Here is a 20606-nt window from a genome sequence, read left to right on the forward strand (position 1 = left end):
GTATGAAGTGGAGGGAAGGAAGAGGGGCTGTCCGTGTCCTCATTTCCATCGTGGATGTGGACGGACCTGGTAAGTCAGAATGGGGGAGGCCTGGGGGGGCAGGGCCTGGGACGTGAAATGGTCTTTGGCAAAGAATGTGACACAGGCGGGCCCTCATTACTCTAGAGTAGGGGTCAGGGAACTATGGCCACAGGCCTTGAGTTTTGCAAATAAAGTTCTACTGGAACACAGCCACGCCCGCCCACTTACATATTACCTGTGACTGCTTTGGAGCTCTGTACGAAAAGCAGCTGAACAGTGCGGACAGAGACAGGGTGGGCTGCAAAGCCTAAAGCATGTACTATCTGGTTCTTTACAGAAAGAATGTGCAGACCTCTGGTCTAGATCTAGGAAAGTAACTCTAATAGCCTGGGGCAGGGAGGGAGGAAGGAAAAAGGAGTGGACTTCGAGCTGGGGCCTTTAGTGGGGAGACTGGGAAAGGCTTAGAGGAAGGAATTGGGGTGCAGCCACCACCATATGTCTTACGATGTGGGGATCGATCCCTCCTCCTGTGAGCTGAGCCACAATATAACCTTCCAAACTGAATTATTTACATCTATTGGGGTGAGTTCCTAGATGGTGAAGAAAGCGAATTTTTCTCCAGTCATTCAGAATTAGCAGCATATAAACGATGTAAAACTAAGCACAGGTAATCAAAAACATTTTAATGATTAATGTTTAGACATTATTTAACATTGTGGGTATATCCAGATGAGCTAAAGCACACACTCTGACAGCACACTATTGAATGTTATACTTTCTGTATTGAAATATGTAGACATTTGCAAACTAGTACCTAGGAAGACATACATTTACAAATATACACATTCTAGATTTGATAAGGTAAATGTAAACAGATGCTGTGACTCCTTCCAAACAGAAATCCCACAAGACTAATTAAGAGAACCATCTGGCTCCCTATAATACGAATGTGCAAAATTAAAGCATGATAAACTGATATCTACATAAATATCAAACCAACAATTCGTTCAGACATTGCCAATGACCTTCTCAGATGTGTCACGAGTGGTTCAGTGAATGTTTTTTTCCTCCAGACGGAGAAGGTTATTCCGAGGCTAAATTCCAACACTTTAAGATGACACACACAACAGTCCTTATCTGTTTGACCACTGCCTCTAGGGTATGAGACGTGATTTTATGATAAGCAGTCTTATTTTTAAACAAGTATTTCTAAACAAATCTTTAGATTTGAAGCACGATAAAAAAATTACAGGTGCTATTAGATTTACATTAAACAAACCATCTCTATCCGATCCCCCAGTTCTCTCATGCTGCAGCTTTCTGTTTAATTTTACCTTAAATTTTTCTAAGGTCCTTTCCCCACCTTTAATTCATTTTGGTAAGCTAGGCACATTTTCAAAGGAAGTTTGTGTCAAAACAAATAGTACAGAAATCAACCCAAATTTGGACCCTGGCAACCAGTTCCCCCACTGCTCATCTATGGGACTCTGTCAAATGGTAAACATTTAATCATCTCTCTTGAAAAGTATAAATCTTCTCTCACAAGTGGAAAGCAAAATGGGCTTTGTTTCCTGTATAAAAACACTTAAGCAATTCTGAAATTTAAAACGGCCTACTCATCCTACACACTTCCTAAAATCCTGAAGACAAAGAATATATATTTTAAGTTTCATCAAGACTGCTTTAGAACCCCCCCTCCCTTTTTACATTATTAATAGTGGCACTCAAAATAAAAAAATAAGATCTGTTAAAAAGTTAAACTGACTGTTCCACTAGATTTGAACCTGCCTGATTTAAAGCCGATATTACAAAACTGAAGGTGCCAAGTTCACACGTACAAGTCACTGGAAACTACGGTCACACGAGAGTTTCGTAAGTCATGGTCTTTGATTTTTCTGAACAGAGCTCTTAGAAATGAATAAAAACTTGAAACATACCCTAATTCAAACGAATACGCTTTGGGCCCTGTTTTTTAACTTTTAAGGCATGTGTGTTTCTCTACCGTAACACCATTATTATACAAATTTACAATCACATGCATGGTCTACAGTTAAAAAAAAAAAAGTGTGGATTACAGTGTTATTAAATTGTGAATCACAATTCAGCACCTATCATGTTATAACTAATAAGGCAACAGCAGTGTCGTGTACTACAACAACACGCCCTCCACAGTCTAGCGCGGGGGTCGGTGAGAGCCCAGAAATGTTAAAAATCTTATGCCTACTTGGGTAATCTGTCTACATTTCCTAGGGGTTTGGAACTGATGGAAGAGGTCCTACGTGAGTCACACTATGGTAGGCCGACTAGTTACAGCAGCTGTTAACGAGCATTGGGCACAATTCATTTGTGCTTACAATCAGACGACGGGGTTCAGAGGCTGTCAGCCCTTGGGCCTCAGTCCTTACGCTGCTTCCTCGGCTTCACACTGTTTTCCAGAGAAGAAAAGCTGCTGGTGTGGCCGTTCACGGCCGTCACGGAGCCGTTCTGGTGTTCTCTCCTCCGGGAGGCCCCCTTCTTGTTGTAGGTCTGCAAGGCATAAGGGCAGATGGCAACCACGGCGGGGGCCCAGCTGCATCCCCAACGTTAGAGCCTTTGGGGACCAGTGCTATCATATCAAGAAGCAACGTCTGTGGTCAAGCGACCAGGAAAATGGTTTTTTGCCACTGGTTTCAGTCACTCTTCCATTTTTTTGAGGCTCAGCCTGGGTAAGTTCAGGGATCCGCAGGCTCACTGTGTCAATGTTATCTGAGAGTTACACAGAAAACACAACCTACACTTCACTCAGCTCTGCCCTTCCACGCTCCCACTGCGGTGCCTTCTGCCACTCACGTCCTCTGCCTTCAAAACTGCCTCATGACTTCAGCAACTATTTCGGCCCTTTACGTACAAAGTGCTCTGCCACGAGGGCAGTCAAAACAGGTGTGGCTTCAGCTTCGTCGGGCCCTATCCTTTAACCTCCCTCATACCTGGTGACTGCCCCAAAGTGTAGCATGAACCACCAGCCCAGCAAGATGTGAATGCAACTCAAAGCCGCCACCCCAGGTGTGTCTGGGGAAAGGTGTCTGCCTGCATGGGGCGCAGGGAGGGGCAAACATGCTGCTCTGCCCCTCCGCGCCCCGGGCGGGGAGGGATGCTCAATGTGACCCGGCTTTACTCCCTCTTCCTTGCTCCTGACCACCCCCTACATGCCTGCCCAGAACCAGGCCCTGCCCATGGAGCACGAACACACGAGCCCCAGGGATGACGGGACACAGGGGAGTCAACTGTGGCTGCAAAAGGTCAGGCTCCCCTGTAGGTAACCTGCCCTAAACAGACCCGTCCACGAGCAAAAACCCACATCACATCATGCACATGGGAACGACCCACACCCCCAAACCTGAGCAGCGGGGAGAGAAAGTGTAAGAAAACCAGGACGAAAGGCTGATTTCTGTCTACGACTGGGGTCTGTGATGGAAATTTCTTCAGACATTTAATTAAACCCCAAAGTTCAGGGCAGTGGGGCTGAGGGACATGGCGTTGAGACTCACCTATGGCGGGTCTGCAGTGGCCACGAGGGAAGCGGTACGGGGCCCGCGGGACAGCTCTGCTTTCCCACAGGGACCCCGAGCCTCCCTCATCGAAGACCTGGAACTCCAGAGGCCTGGACAGACTTCAGTACCTCCTCCTACATTGGCAGTGACCCCCACCCCAGCCCCACCACGGCAGGGGCTCCCCATAAGGAACGAATGAGGGCCTTGGCTCCAAGGACCCCCAATCTCAACCGTCACAGAAGAGTGAGATTTACCTGAATATAGAAGTTTGTGAAGAGGGCAATCAGAGAAATCATGTATCCAATCTGGAAATACAACCAACCAAGAGGGAAGGCGCACGGCCAGATGACCCCGCAGCTGGTCTGGATGATGGTCAGCACAAACTGTACCTGTGGGGGAGGAGACACAGCTGAGCACACGGCCACGCCCAGGGTCAAGGCATCCGCCAGATGCGCGCTCTACCCCGCACCCCCAAGTTTGGGAAGGAACACTTATTAACCCTTCTGTAGGTACAGAGGTCATTTAAAAAACACGGTGCATGTGCTAAACGCACTCAAACTCGTTATACATCTGAATGGGTCCTATGTATACGCTCCTCCCCTTCCAACTACTGAAGCCATCTTCTCTAAACCTTGGGGAACAGCCGGCAACACTGCGTTGTACATTCGGCAGTTGCTGAGGGTAGATTTCACAACAGATACATGTATCAAGTCATTATGTTGTACATCCTAAACTTACACAATACTATATGTGAATTATATCTCAATGAAGCCGGAGGGAAAAATGGAAAACGTGTTTAAAAAACCTAATACACACACACACACACACTTCAGGAATACAGTATAGGAGATGCAAGAGTTTTGTTTTTTGTTTTCTTTGTAAAGGAAGGATGGCCGTGGGGTGTACGTTTAGAGGGACCAGGGACCTCACCGCAGGACGTGCAATCCCACGGGACACTTTCCCCATCCTTATCCGTGGACCTTCTGGTTTGGTGAAGGCTGAGGCTGGCAGACAGACTTATACTCTGACTGGCATATAATGCGAATTCCTTAGATTATTTCTGACAAGTCAATCTTGAGAAGCAAAGGAAGGGCCGAGGGAAATGGGGAGAAGGGGCTAAGATAAGGCGTGGCTGCTGCTTCCTTTAAGGAGTTAACAGCGGAGGGCAGGGCTCTGCCCACTGGATTTCGGGCCCACCTTTCAGTGCTTCCACGTAGGGAACTGTTTTTTGTTTTTGTTTGTTTCCTTTTTTAAGGTTAAGTATCCTAGACTGAGAAGAAACTGTAAGTGGTGTGTAGAATAAATCTAGGCGACCTGGGTGCCATCTTCCACCTCAAAGGGCAGAGCCTAATGGGAAACCAACTCTCCAGGCTGCTCTAAATTCTGCTTCTGCAGAGCCACGCTGCGTGGAGCAAATCGATCTCTGCATTGCTTCTCAAGCGTAACAGGGAGGCTGAAGAACAATTATCCTTCCTCACAGGTGGGTAAGGAGAAAATTAACAAGGACTGTCCAGCCGCTGGCAAAGAGATGATAACGAAACGCCAAACACATAAGCAGCTCAGAAGGTCTCCTCGGATTTTTTTTCCCAGAAGGTTATCTTTTAATATTGAAAAATTGCAGTTGGCTTGGAGGGATCTGAATCAGCTTGGTTTCCTTAGAAAAAAATGTACCAATAAGGCAAGGCCAGGGCCAAGAGTTTAATACCTAATATCGACAGGTTAGCTAGCTCTGGCCTATTGCTCCCATGTCCTCATCTATAAAACAGGGGTAATAACACGAAATCAGGCTACTGGGACAATCCGTGTAAAACTGCTTATTGACGTGAGAGCCTGGCACGTAGTAAACTCAACAAATGTCAGGATTTTAACGTGAGTAGTAATAGTGTTAATAATTAGTTTATGAAAGAAATCAGGAAGGGAGAGGAATAGGGTGTATAATATACTGACAGCTGAGGAAAGCTTTAAGAAGGACGGTGGGAAATAACCGCCAAGTGCGAACAGCTGCTGGGTGGCCCTGGCACGTGGGCCCAGGAAGGGGGCCGTCACCTGAGGCACAGCAGTGCCACCCTCGCCACCACACAGGCTGAGAGGTCGCCCGGCACCTGCATCCTTGCTGCCTGATAAGCTAGCGCCCTGGGCTCACGCTCCTCCCGGCAAATCCTGGAAACACACACACAGATTTCACCTTGGATTTGGGTTCTGATTAGAAAACATGTGCACAAACTCAGAACAAATGGCTGAACTTGAAGTCAGAGAGTTTGATTTAATCCTTGCTCCGCAATCCAACTAGCTGCACCCTCACAGGCACGGTCTCTCCATCGACTGAAATGAACACGATGCCCTGCTCTGCCCACTTCAAGGAGTTTAACTGGACCGAGAGAGAGAGGATGGGAAAGCCACATCTTAGGTGTTAGTAAACAACAATGAAGCCAGGAGGGCGGCAAGAGCGCCCCAGGAAGAGCTTGGCATTCCCCAGGTGGCAAGTCCTGGGGGAAAGAGGCCACGTCACTCACCAGCTGCCCCTGCGTGATGTACTTCTTCCACCAGAGGTACGGCCTCATGGAAGGGACGGACGACAGACCGTAGTACGAGTACATGAGGACGTGGATGAAGCTGTTAAGTGTGGCACCAAAATAAGCTGCAGGAACAGAGGGAATGGGGGAGGAGGATGCCTCAATGTTTTGTATGTAACAGGTCACAAATAAAATCCAAGATTCCTTTTAAATCAAAAAAAAACAACAAAGTGTTTTTGAACAGGGGCTAGCAGACACCGCGGCAGCAATCTGGCACTGCACGGGCATGCAATCAGAATTCAATTTCCACCCAGGGAAGGCAGTCGTCATGATGCTTTAAGCCCAGGGTCTGTTGCGCAGCTACCAGGTGGGCATCCAGCACAGGAGTCAGGAGACCACCTGCCCCACTCTGGCACCTAAAGGTTTTGCTGCCAGGCCCCCAGTGACTCCCAGAGGCAGCTGCCCAAGTGCCTCTGATTGCTGCGTTGAAGATGTGGGGAAGACAGCCGATGGGCGGTACGGTCAAAGCTGGCCGTCTCTACACATTTGCTGAGGTCTGGAGAGGTCTTTGAAATCACCTCCTAATTATTCCCCAGGACTGCAGTGCGGAGGCCATATATTCTTATCAATAATAGAGTCCAGAGCCTCGTTCCTTAGAGATGAGAGACCCATTATTTATGTCTTAATTTATAATTTCCAGTAGAACCAGCAGGTCTTTTTTCAGACTCTCGGCCCTCTGCCCCCACGGTAAGCTATCAAGCAAAGCTACCAGCTTTCCCCCTTGTGCGGTCAGACACACCAGGCTGGGCTACGACAGTAACTGGCCATGTGACCTTGGACAAGTCACGTCCATTCTCTGGTTGTTTCTCATCGGCCAGGTGGGGCTGGTGATGATCTGTCATCCTGTGGGATCTCTGACATTTAAAGTCCTCTTCTAATGTGGGGAGGTGCCGTTTCTATTAGAAAGTTAAGTCAGGTAACCCACGGCCATGAGGTGTGAGCTCTACCAACCCTTCTTTTGTCTCAGGGTTCTCCCAAACTAGAAGGAGCTGTACTTGGAAAGTCCTTTCTGGTTCTACACTCCTCTATGTGAATCCTGGTGGGCCAAGTTAATCAAGGGTGGTGCTACCCTGGGGAAAAACATATTGTGAATAGACTCAAGGGGTCCTGGTCAAAATCTGTTGGTGATGGATGACAGAAATTTTGACTGGGACATGTTAGAACTCCTGGGCTGAAACTGACGGGGACAACTTAAATCTCTAGAAATTATGGGACACTTCAGACCACAAGTGGTCCACATCCTTCTTAGAGAATTTACTTCAAATGTTGGTGCTTGTCACAGAAGCTGCTCAGCTAAACACGCTTCAGGAAGGCGAGGGTCACTATATCAGAGTACGTGCAGACTCCCTGAGGTACTACAGCTAAAGCTTGTTCTCCGGTGCCCACTCCATGGTGTGATTCCATCTTCCTGGTCTGTCCCTGTCAGTCAAACGTCTTCCAAATTATAGGGGAACAAGGATCAGGGACAATCTGGAATAGAGAATTCTGTCCTGATTTCTTCATGTGCCCCAGGCTGGGAATCTGGTCTTTCCCTCATCTTGCCAAATCAGCACAGGATGTGCACCAAACTAGAAAAAGGTTCTGTCAGCTTGCTGAGTGCACAGGCCACGCAGACTATCGTTAAAGGCAACCTGGACACTACGTTCAAAGGCTTGACCTAGATATCTACAGGAACAACACCTTTTCTCAAAGCCTTAGTTTCAACTCAGCCTTTCCGCTCACACCTGTCCCCAAAGATGCCCGACTCACAGTGGCCACAGGGGACCCAGTTCATCACGAACCACCAGATGTTGAGCATGGAGGCATGGTGGTACACATGCAGGACTGTGACCTGGTGGTTGTTCTTGCGCAGGATGAAGAAGAAGGTGTCCATGAACTCAATGAGCTTGGAGAAGTAGTACCACCAGAGCACGCGGATGATCTAGGAGGAAGGGGCCGTCAGCATCTTCCGGGTTCTGCGCTCAACCCCAGGATCCCACCGCCCCCGCTCCCCCCGACTGGCCCTGCCAAAGCGAGTCACTCTGCAGTGTCTTTAGCCAGAACACCGGGGGCTGGGTGGGGGGCTGGGGGGAGTGAAGGCAGGGAAAGCTCTCAAAGGTCCACCAACCCCTTTCAAGACTCTAACAGATCCCTGCCGGCCTCCTGTTCCCTCTGGAAGGAGCCTACAGAGCCATCGGAGGAAGAAAACCACACGAAAGGCACTTCTGCTTTCAGGGGCTGGCGTGGGGCAGGTGACAGACACGAGGCAGAGGAAGAAAGGAATCAGGGTATCCAGTGCCAGGTTCTGCCCAATTAAACGTGCCACACGGGGTCTCTAAGGAAATGACTGCCACGCTGAGGGTAGACTGCAGCGTTTTGTCAAAAACAAAACCCAAAAAACACGCCAGAGTGGAAGCTGGAACCGGCAGACCACACTCAGAGGCCACTTAGAGGAATGATTAAAACACTTAAGACATCCTTCCGATCCTGTTTATATAAACAGAGCACAAATACTGACAAACGCATGCACATTTTTTTCCCTAGAAGCTGTTAACAGGACTTACCTTTTGCAGAGAGAGAGAGATTTTAGTTTCCATTCTATACTTTTCATGCTGCTTAAGTTCTCATACCATGTGCACATACCGCTTTTAAAGTTCTTTAAAAAATGTCCACAGGGATTACCTGGATGGCCATCTTGTCTTTTGAACAATTTAGTTATTTAAAAAAAAAAAAAAAAAAGACAATACCTTCATGTCTGCTTCTCCTCCACTGCGTGTGCCCTGACAGAAGAAGTTGTACTGGCCTTCCCATACTCCCGTCACTAACTGGAAAAAAAAAAAAAGAAAAAGGGAAAAAGCTAATCACCAACAAAATAAGAACCAGGAGAAGCCCTATTCAATTAAAGTTCATTAATTTGAGAATCTGTGCAGACTGACCTCGGGCTGTGCTGAGGCAAGTCTGCTCCGGGCAAAAAACCATAATGACAAGGGAGTATGAACCAGGGGGGTTTAAATGACTAGGGACTCAATTTCACAAGGGGGCAGGCCCTGCTTTGCCAGGCTGCCTCTCTCCAGAACCCTCAGTTCCCCTGGGCCCGTCACAGGCACCTTGCCAATCCCGGGGCCCAAGTTTTCCAATCATGGGCTTGGGTCCTGCCCTGCCACGGCCTCAGGGGAAACCACAGGCTTTCTCAAACCTGTGTGTAGGACCAGAACCACCTCAAGGGCACAGTGAAAGGCAGATTGCTGGGGAGTGTTTCTGCTCTGGCAGGTCTGGGGTGGGGCCCAAGAATTCCTACTTCTAGCAGGTTCCCAGGTGATCCTGATGCCGGTCTGGAGCCCCCCTGCTGCAAGCCTGGGGCAACCGAGTCCAGCCTGAGCCTCTTCACTGTTTTCCGCTGCTGTGTCATCTCCGGATCCATGAATGAGACCTCTGCGAACTGAGGAACTGTGCCCACGCCTCGGAACTCGCCTGCGGCCGAGTAGGCACTGTGGTGGCACAGCGAGGACCCCGGACTTGGGGTGCAGAGCTGCAGGGTCGCCAGTTCTCCATGAGGGCCTCAGCTGCCTCACCCACACATGAGGGTGATGCCCGGCTAGGGGGAGACCTAAGGACCTGCTCCAACGGTCTAGAAGGTGGGTGTGATCTGACCACCCTGTGCGTGTCCACTATGTTCCAGCCAGCCAGACACCCACGAGATGCGCCTTTCTCCATGGAGACCGCAGCTCACCACCATCTCCTGAAGCCTTGGCATCCTCAACTGTTCCCGGTGGCTCTCCCTCTGGTGGTCAAGTGGGGCCACGGAAGGAGAAACCTCAGGTGGTCTGTCTTGTCATGCGTGAGCTCATCTGGGGAGCCAACAAGGGGAACCGGCCACTGGGCCCCCAAGTGTGGTTCTCAACGTGTTCCCTAGTCCAGCTGCACCAGCATCATGTGGGAACTCCAAAGACATGCAAATACCTGAGCCCTGCCTGGAGCTGCAGAGCCAAAACCCTAGAGAGTCCAATCCTGTGGTTTATAGAGTGTGGTCCCGATGCAGCAGCGCCATCACCCAGGAGTTAGCTAGAAACATAAAATCTGAGGCCTAACCCCAGACCCACTGAATCAGAAATTTCTGGGTGTGAAGCTCCGCGGTGTGAAAACAGGTTGTTTCACAGGTGACTTTTGATGCCACTGATGTTTGAGAACTGTTAAGCTGTGGTTCCCGTTCCAGCTTTAGGACAGGCTCACCGGGGGAGCTTTTAAAAATTGCTAATGGGGGCTTCCCTGGTGGCGCAGTGGTTGAGGGTCCGCCTGCCAATGCAGGGGACACGGGTTCGTGCCCCGGTCCGGGAGGATCCCACGTGCTGCAGAGCGGATGGGCCCGTGAGCCATGGCTGCTGAGCCTGTGCTCCGCAACGGGAGAGGCCACAACAGTGAGAGGCCCGCGTACCGCAAAAAAAAAAAAAAAAAAATGCTAATGCCTGGCTTCCCCCAGACCATTAAACCAGAAGCTTGCAAGGCAATTCCAGTGTGAAACTAGGAGTGGGAACCACTGGTTTCATGCAACCTGATTCACGTAAGAAATGGTTCACCTACCAGCGCTGCACGAAAGATGTCACCAAGACACAGGACTTTAGAACCTTGCACTGACCACCTGCCCCTACACTGTCCTCCAACAGAGTTTGGCTGGGGGGGAGGGCAGCGGCACACAGATACCCTCAGGGAACTTCAGCTGATCACAAAGGTCTGAAGACAAAGGGGTAAACTTCCACCCTCAGAGACAAAAGCCAGCACACGCAACACCCTGCTTCAATCTGGTTTTCCTTCTACTAACTCCTTTAAGAGCTAACACGGTTTTTGCGGCCAAAGACCAGCCCATCATTTTATGATGAAAAGAACCCAAGATTAGGGAGAAGTACCAGGGCTAGTGAGCAACCTGGGACACGCCAGCTAATTCCCTTGGACCTTGGTCATTCTTTACCGTAAGCAGATGAGGCTGTATTAAATTATTTCCAAAGGTTCTGTTTTAATTTTCTACAGTTACTAAGATTTTTTTGAAAACAGACCACACATAAACTACACTATACTATCTTTGAAAAACCAGACCCATAGGTAATTTACTGGAAGGTATATTATCTTTCTGGTCTTCCCCTTCCAGTCATGCCAGTTAAGCACACCGCATGCAGACCTACCAGAAGTCCCAACCATCAAGATACAAAGCCTGAGTCTAAAGTGGACTGCGTGTGTGTGTGTGCGCGCGCGCGTGTGTGTGCGTGTGTGCCCGCACTGGGGTGGAAACCTGAGGGAAGAGAGGTGTCATCTTGGCACAATGTTCTTTGCTGCCCTTCCTTCTACCCCATGAGGGCGCTGATAAATTTTCTTCTGTGGCTGGAGGGTACAGAGAAAGAACTGTTTGGAACTCCACTGGGTTAAAGGATGGAGATAAAGAAGCCTAGATCACAGGTGTGAGCCTCTCCCAGGTGAGATACATTCTCCAAGTGCAAAATCTGCTTCCCTTGTAGGAAGTCCCGCCCCTTGAGCCCAGCTGGCTGTCGCGTGCTTCCGTGTTTCTGGTCACAGGAGCAACTAGGAGAGACAGTGTGAAGACTTCAAAGCAAACGCGTCACCACTTCTGGGCATCCCCTCTGAGCACATCTGCTTTTGCCCCTTGGCAGTAAAAAAAAGGGGAAACAACTTTCAAAAGCACCAGAAGAGAATGTAAAATCTTTGTTCACAGAAGCCTTTCCTTAGAAACAGAAACTTGTAGTTCTTTTACATCACCAATGGGAGGGAGGGAGCACAAAAAATACTATGAAACAGCAAACTATGCCTGTTCCTTTATTTACAAAAACAGATGGCAGCTCTTTAGGCCTCATTTTCCTCACTCTTCAAACAGGATAAAAATAATACTCTGGCCTGTTCAGGCTGCCGTGAGACGTTAACAAGATGTGTGTAATGCTTATCTCACCCAACCTGGTATAGAGGATAAGCACAGCAACTGTTAGAAATGACCATTACTTTATCCTTTTCAACTGCAGTGCTCTCCGCACCCATGGACCCCCATCTCCAGCTCTCAAAATCTTATTCATCCTTCAAAGGTCAGCTAAAATTTTATTGTTTTTCATGATTGCTCCCTTGAGCACTCCAGCTGAAGCCAGTCTCCTGCCTCTGAGCCTAGGTGCCGTGACTTACACCTATGTGCTTACATGCTCCTTTAAGACCCGTCACTGGCTCTGTCTGAAGCTCCTCTGTAAGCTCTCAGAGGTTGTGTCTGCACATCTGCATCCACAGAATCCATCACGGGGGTGGGGGGAGATGGAACGGGGACTCGTACATAAGGGATGTTGAACAAATATTTGCTCGATAAAAACAAACAAAGTGTTCAAGGTGCTGCTTCTTGCCCCTTAAATCTAGGCCCAATGTTTTATTTGCAGGGGAAAATAAAAGTTTCCGTTCACAAGATGAAAACCAGTCCTCATTAAATGTCATACTGGTGACATGGAGTTTAATTCTTAAATATCCTTGGCTTCAAAAGGGATAGGATATTTTTTTTTTTTTTTTTTGGTGGTATGCGGGCCTCTCACTGTTGTGGCCTCTCCCGTTGCGGACCACAGGCTCTGGACGCGACGGCTCAGTGGCCATGGCTCACGGGCCCAGCCGCTCCACGGCATGTGGGATCTTCCTGGACCGGGGCACGAACCCGTGTCCCCTGCATCGGCAGGCGGACTCTCAACCACTGCGCCACCAGGGAAGCCCCGGGATAGGATATTTAACACATGAGGATCAAGCACCCGAGTTCAAGTTTATTCACCTAAGCTTCTCAGCCACCCTCCGTACAAGTGGCCAGTATCAGGGTCCTGCTCTCTCCATTCCCATCAGAAAAAAAAAAGGCATGTCTGAGTAACAGACCCTGGAGGCTCTCAGCCAAGGCCCGGCCTTCCCTCCAAGAGCTGCTCTGGGCAGCTCATCACACTGCAGCCCCAGGGAGGGCCCAGGAGGTGGGACCAAAGGGGAGGCACTGGAAGTGAGGGCAGGGCTCTACCTTGACTTCTGGAAGTCACCCCGACAGGGCAGGTCCGCGCTCCAGTGGAAAAGCAGGCCACAGCAAGCAGCTGGCCACCACCGCCCCAGCTCCGGATCTCACCGGCCACTCCAAGAACCACCGAGGGAGCACTAAGTACCCTACACCTGGCTTCTCCCCAGTAACCAAGACACACACAGCACCGCTGTGAACCACCACTCCTTCTCTGGAGTAAGGCAAACTTCAATTAGGCCATGGGCGTGTGCAGAGCTATAATTAAAGCCTAGCTAGAAGCTTTCTTCTCTCCTTAGGAGACAAATTCAATAACCAAAAGTGGTTTCATGCATCTTTTCACTTAAAGAAGAAGACTGAGGTGAATATCACAGCTGGGTCTGGATGGTACAGTTCACGGAGTGATTCATCTCTAGTTGATTGTCTAGGTGAGAGTTGACTTTTCTCAACTAACACCACAATTTAACCACAAATGTATACCCTATAGCATGATAACCACTTCCAAGGCACTTACTGTAATGCCACAAAAGCATCTCAAGAAACAAGATCATTTGAAACACTTTAAGCAGAAAAATGTCATCCTGTGTGGCCCTTATCAGTTCACTCACCCCAGCAACCCAAGACGTCAGAGCAGTAAGGTGACCCCTTTCCAAAAGGGGCTAATGGATTGAGTGATGAGGGTTTGATGAGCTGTGTGGTTATTTCCCCCTAAGCAGGAATGGAATGAAAGGTAACGGGAACAGACGCTATCCACGCTGAAATTCAACCATCCCAGGACCCGAGGGACTTTGCTAAAATAAGCACCACCACCAAAAGTGTGTGAGGTTGACATCTTCTCAGATTTGACTGTTCCTGTGGGCATCTACAAGTGTGTACTTTTTAGAACCGGTACAAGGTCATGTTTTTTATTAAGGAAACAGAGACGAGTAGTGATATGGCTGGTCCAAAGTCACACAGCTTCTCGGTGGCACTGCTGGGACCAGCACCTAGGAATCCTGACTCTTGGTCCAAATGCAATGTCTCTAACAGCACTTCCAAGCTCCTCTGACCTTCCTTGTCTGTTTTTGTGTCTTTAGTAAGAACACAATGGAGATACTCTATTCATGAAGAATTCTATGGAAAAGCAGACCTTTCGCTGCATCTTTATCGTCAGCAGATGTTTGGTTTCAAACATCAGCTACTCCCAAATTAAAAGCACCTCTTTCTCCAAGGTTTAGCTGGCCAATACTGGCAGTACCATTATGGAACGGGGTCAAGTCAAAGCATGTGGTTTTGAATTTCAAATCTTTCCTGTCCAGAGCAGAAGGATGCCCATTAAGATAATTTCATACCTGTGGCCTCCCACAGTGTTTTTTTCCACTGAGGCCCAGGAACCCCTTGGGTTACAGCTGACTGCAATACTCTTGGTTACATCATAAGGCCAGGCTCTGTACACTAGAGAAGGCTTCAGAACAAAGCACAAAGAAACAGCTTGTCCTCAGCCCAGCCTGACACAGGTATGTCTGGCATTCTTCCCTCAACCCTGGGCCCTGTCCACTTACGCTGGCAGTCCTTTTGTCTCACTATTCAGCCTCCTGAGAGGTGGTTTCTGGTACATTGCTTCCACATACCTCACAAGAAACACTCATTTTATATTTTATGGGACTGGCTGGGAGAGAAAACCCAAGCTGAGGCTCAGTGTTCTGAGGCAGTGACGCACAATGGCCTGAAGCACAGACTCGAATCCCAGGTCCACCCGGGGCTTTGCCTGTGCAGAAAGGGGACAGTGACAGTGTGATGAACAGTGAGTGAACCCAGTACCTGGCATAAGGCAGGCACTGTATATATAAGTCTTTGCTATGACTCTACACAAATGTCTGCTCTTTCTGCCCCAGTGCTTGAAGGCTCGTGACTAGGTCTGCACTGCTGCTGCTCCTACTGTATACAGAAGCCCCACCAGAGCATCCTCTGCGGAATTTAAAGAGAGACCTCCAGGGCTTCCCTGGTGGCGCAGTGGTTGAGAATCCGCCTGCCGATGCAGGGGACACGGGTTCGTGCCCCGGTCCGGGAAGATCCCACATGCCGCGGAGCGGCTGGGCCCGTGAGCCATGGCCGCTGAGCCTGCGCGTCCGGAGCCTGTGCTCCGCAACGGGAGAGGCCACAACAGTGAGAGGCCCGCGTACCGCAAAAACAAAAACAAAAACAAAGAGAGACCTCCAGCTTACCTACTGACTCCTGCTTTACAAACTGAGTCTGCTTTAGTTGAGGATTTGTAGACTGGTTCCTTTTTACACCAGCTGTAAGGCTCAGTTACCAAGGTCTGTAGGGTCAGTTTAGAGGAGTCAGGCCTGGCTCTGGACCAAAGCCAAAGCTTCCTCTCTACTGGAAGGCATCCCTTCCCTGTCCCCTGGGAGTGTGGCTGAGGGGAAGGCTGTCTGTCAGAAGGCTGAATCCTTCTCTCCATCTTCCCACTGCAGGCATTCCCTCAGGGCAGTGCCAGGTAACTGGACAGGCAGGTAACTGAGGTGCTGCTTCTCCCTGAGAGAAGCTTCTTTCTGAGCAAGGAGTTTCAGTGGTAAGGGAACTGTGAGTGAGAAGTGTTTTAGGCAATCGTTGGGCCTTTCCTATAAGTATTAATCTCACCAGAGTTTCAACCTCTGTTCAATGCGGAAAGGCAGAATAGTACTAAATGTCTTTTTCAGAGTATTTTGGGAAACAAAATCATTTCTAAATAAAATTCAGTAATTACTTGCCAGGTCCTTTAAGTGTTTTTCCACAATAACATATCTATTTTAAGAAAGCCTGAAGGGAAAGAAAAACAAGACAGTTTAGAATATAATGTCTCCAGAGCAACTGCTCTGCAGCTCTGTCGAGGACCTTCAAAGCCAGAGCCGGGGAGGCAGTGCTGTCAGGGGCCTGGGGAGACGTGCTGACAGCACCGACGCCACAATTACAGAGGGGGCGGAAAGCACAAGCAAAACACCCTTCCCGTCAAATGCTCAACTTCTGTCATCCTCCGTGTAAAGCAGCGTCGGAAATCTTCAAGAGAAGATTCAAAGAAGAAAACCACTGACGTCTGGTCCTGGCAACGCAGCAAACCGCGCGAAAGCTGAACCACCTCCCCACCGTTAACACAAGGCAGAAATGCTATATGAAACACCAGAGAAACGCCAACACCACCGATGCCTGACTGTAAGGTGAGGCTTCCCCTAAAAAGTAAGTCAGAAAAGAGGACGTGAGCTCACATTCAAGTTCTTTTAAAAATCCCTTTTGTTTGGGGCAGACACGTTTACCTGAGATGACCCCAGCAGTACTAGCTTGGGATGCTTACACGGGACACCCTACAAACTGTCCTGTTTTTGTTTTTGAAAAAGGTAAAGAAATTTAACATAGGGTCTTCCCTGGCGGTCCGGTGGTTAAGACTCTGCGCTTCCAACGCAGGGGGGGTGGGTTTGATCTCTGGTCGGGGAAACTAAGATCCCACATGCTGTGCAGTGTGGCCAAAAAAAAAAAAAAAAAAATTAACATTGATATAATAATTATTCCCAGAGGCATGACCTCACAGATATAGCTGGAAGAAAATTTTTTAAAGGATATTTTCAAATAGCAATACAGCAAATGGTTAAGTTTGAGATCACAGTTGTATCTAACTAGGAAAAAAAACCAATGTTTCTATGTTATGAGGTGAAAAAAAGAACAAGCAGTGAATTTTTATAAAGAAATAAAAATTGTACAGTGACTGAAACTAAAAATGGCTGAAAGAGCAGATTAGACACAACTGAAAATACGAGTGAATTAGAGGAATGCAGGAGAGACATAAAGATGCAAAAAACACGAGAGAGAATACGTAGGGGTGAGAATGTCCAACACACGTCTAATAGGAGCTCCAGCCAGAGCTGGTGAAGGAGGAGGAAGCATCGAGGATATGATGCCTGACGACTTTCCCAAATTCAGAAACACAGAAATTCTCAGCTTGGATGCACACAATCCTGAGTGAGATAAATAAAAGTGGATTACTATCTAGGCACACTCTGTTTCATTCTTAAACAATTTTAGAAATATCTGGAAAGAAAAAAGACTACCTACAAAATGAACAAAAATGGGAGTGCGGCAGACTTCTCTGATAAATCTGCAAAGTGCTGGGGGAAAATAACTGCTAATTTAGAATCCTACGCCCTAAAATACTATGCAAGCATAAAGTCACATAAATGATGCTCAAACAGAGACTGAGTTTACCCTTCCCAGAAAAGGAACTACTTCAGAAGAAAACTGAACCTCAAAGGAGAGAATGGATTTCACAAATGAACAGCGTGCAAAGAAAATCAGTAAGCACAGACTGTAATGATGACTGTTTAGGACCTCAGAAAGAGGTGGAATGAAACACCTGCCAACAATAACATGGAAGATGGGGGATCAGAGCCCAGATCTTCTACGGTCCTTGCATTGTTCAGGAGTAGAAACAGTAATTCATTTTAGACTTCATTAAGTTAAGGGTGCATGTTAAAAACTTATAGGTAATTACTAAATAATAGAATTAGAATAACTTTTAAATCAGTAAAATGAAAAAAAATGCAACAGAAAGCAGGAAAGGAATAAAAAAAGAGCAAAGAAAACATACAAACACATACACACAAAGGTGATAGAAATTATTCCAATATAATGATTATACTAAATGAAAATGGATTAAAATTTCCCCATTAAAAGACAAGAGAATGTCAAGATTCAGTCATTAACTCCTAACTGTATACCTGGCCTAAATAAATAAATAAATAAAATTTGCACACAGGGACATGTCCAATAACATTCAATGCAACATTGTTTCTGTTTGGGGAGGAAGGTTTCTGATCAAGAAAAAAACATACTTTTTAATTCCTTCTTAACTGCAAAAGCTTTTTACCTCAAGTGCCAGCATATACATTTATTTCTAGCTAGTAAAGCACATGAGAATTGCTGCTTTGGAGAATAATTATGAAAATAATACAATTTTGTTTCTGTAATACATTAAAAAATGCAAAATGCAAAACAAGAGTGAAGTTTCTGCAAAGGAGAAAGATAGTGTTGGGAGATAATTCTCCAAGGATCTCAATGCAAAATTGTTACATTGGAAATAACATACATGTCCATCCAAAGAAAAATGGATAAAATGGCATAATAAACTCTAACACTGAAATAATACAGAGAAGTTAAAACTAATGAAATGAAATCCGTAAGATTCAACATACATTCTCAAAATATAATGCTGACTGAAAAAAGCTATTTGATAAAGAGTATAAACTGTACACCATTTATGTAAGTTAAAAAAATTGTCTCAGAATATTCTGTAAGTTGTCACATACACATACACGTTTAGTAAAAGTATAAAAACATATCCAGGGGCTTCCCTGGTGGCGCAGTGGTTAAGAGTCCGCCTGCCGATGCAGGGGACGCGGGTTCATGCCCCGGTCCAGGAAGATCCCACATGCCGCGGAGCGGCTGGGCCCGTGAGCCATGGCCACTGGGCCTGGGCATCCGGAGCCTGTGCTCTGCATCGGGAGAGGACACAACAGTGAGAGGCCCGCGTACCACAAAAAAAAAAAAAACAAAAAACACCCCAAACATATCCAGAAAAGAAACGAACTTCAGAAGAAAGTCAAATCTGTGAAGGGGCTGTGCTTTAGATGCATTTTTGTCATTTCCTCTTTAAACAAAAAATTCAAACCAGTAATGTCAATATTTGTTAGGTACATAGATAAATATATTTCTATGATTTTATTATCCATATTCTGAAGTAGTTTTGGACTTACAATTTTAAGTAAAAATTGCAAAGGGAAAGAAAAAGTAAGTTTTGAATCTATGCCAACTCAGATCACCTATCGAGTTAGCTATCAATCATTCTCTAAAATTACATTTTAAATGTTCTGAATGTTTGAATCATTTCACTGAATTTTCTCACACTACTTCACAACACACAGTTCTAACTGCAAGGGAATAAACAATCAAAATAATCTTGTTTGTAATCTGTGATTTATCTTTATTAAATAAAGTAAAACGTCGTTCTGGCATTTGCTTTTTTATGTCTTAATGCCGAAGCCATGCTAACAAGGGGACGGAAAAGATGTGGAAGGAACATTGTAACTACAGCCAGTGAGGTGTGTGTGAGAGACGCAAGGCTGGAGGCACCGTGGGCACCCCTGGGGGCACCGTGATGGGACAGAAGGCGTCAGGCTCCTCGGGACCACGGGGAGGCAGGAGAGGCTGGGATCACTGCTCTAGAGCCAAGCCCTCTCAAGGTGTCACAGAGGAACTGACCTTGAGAAGGGTCCTCAGAAACGAGACGGGGACTGTCAAACCGAGGCAGGCTTAGGTCTGAAGGAAATGGAGTTTCTAGGTGGGACAGAGACCCAAAGAAAGGAAGAACCTGGTCTTGGGGGTTTGAGTGGATGGGGCACTGGGGCAGGCTGCTAAGGAGGGCAGCCAGCAGTTCTCTCCATTCAAGTTCAAGGTTGACGTGCTGTGCGTGCTGACCCTGCTTCCTGCTGCTACTGCTGAGCCCCGCGATCCCTGCACAGGGATGCTCCCCTCCGGACCGTGACAAACCAAGCAACTGGATCCTCCCTGCTTTGTTGACGAGAGGCCAGAGGCCAGGGGCAGGGCAGATATACCAAAAAAGTTCCAGGTCAGGACAGAGCAGCCCCCTGAGTGTCTGACATGTTAACTAAGGAGTTATACTACTGGGTGAGCCAGGGGAAACCTGAGTCCAGCCCAGGTACACCCTGCACAATGAGGGAAAAGTCACAATCTGGCATCTGGTGGGTGGGGATTCTCAATCTTGGGGACAAAGGGAAAGATGTGTGGATAGTCTGAAAACACAGTGGGGCTTCCATTCAGATGAAACATGCCCTGGAGCTGGGGGGGGGGGAAGGGGGGGGCTGGAGGAGTAGGGGTGTGGGTAGAACGGCACACAAGATGTTTATGTTTGCTATGAGGACACCGTTTTACAAAGCTGAGTGAGTAATGCAAACTAAGTTGTTTCTCTTCTATAGCTTAACATTTTATTTTCGAGGCTTTACCACTGACTGTGATCTTAGACAACACCTAATTTAATAAATGAAAAAATGCTTGCCGTGAAGTCCTCTACTCCTAATCTAAAACATACCACTTTCAAACATACTTCTATTCAGGGATTATGACCTCTTTCCCAGAAATAAACACCAAGTTCATGAGGCAATTAGAAGTAAAGCCCTGTCTCCCTTTTTAATTTTCTTTCTACCAAGTGCAGAAGCTATGACCAAGCTCTTTCTATACCTTAAACTCAGTTTCACAGTTACAAGACAGTCATTTGGTTACTTTTCTTCTTCCAGTCATTTTAAAACTTCCTGACTCCTCTCTCATTTCCTTTTTATCTCCCTCTTTCAAGATTTCTCTTCTCTCCTTGCAACAGTTAATTTTCTTTATATTAACCTAAAACTTTGCCAAGGCAGCTGAGAATTCATACCACAGGATTAAACAAACAGAAATATCAATGGCTAC

General features: G+C 47.2%; 1 protein-coding gene across 2 annotated transcripts in view; it reads right to left on the reverse strand.

The window, feature by feature from the left end:
* Positions 1 to 683: 683 nt before the first annotated feature.
* ELOVL5 (ELOVL fatty acid elongase 5) overlaps positions 684 to 20606 on the reverse strand; it is a 70767-nt gene continuing 50844 nt past the window's right edge. For both annotated transcript variants that reach the window (XM_032648815.1, XM_032648816.1), the window contains exons 4-8: positions 8851 to 8928; positions 7874 to 8045; positions 6065 to 6189; positions 3806 to 3940; positions 684 to 2547 (exon numbers count right to left, since the gene is read on the reverse strand). In XM_032648815.1, coding sequence (XP_032504706.1) covers positions 2416 to 2547; positions 3806 to 3940; positions 6065 to 6189; positions 7874 to 8045; positions 8851 to 8928 — 642 coding nt within the window. In that variant the 3' untranslated portion in view covers positions 684 to 2415. The remainder of the gene's footprint in view (positions 2548 to 3805; positions 3941 to 6064; positions 6190 to 7873; positions 8046 to 8850; positions 8929 to 20606) is intronic.

This window comes from Phocoena sinus, chromosome 11, assembly GCF_008692025.1.
Source record: "Phocoena sinus isolate mPhoSin1 chromosome 11, mPhoSin1.pri, whole genome shotgun sequence".
Lineage (NCBI taxonomy): Eukaryota > Metazoa > Chordata > Mammalia > Artiodactyla > Phocoenidae > Phocoena > Phocoena sinus.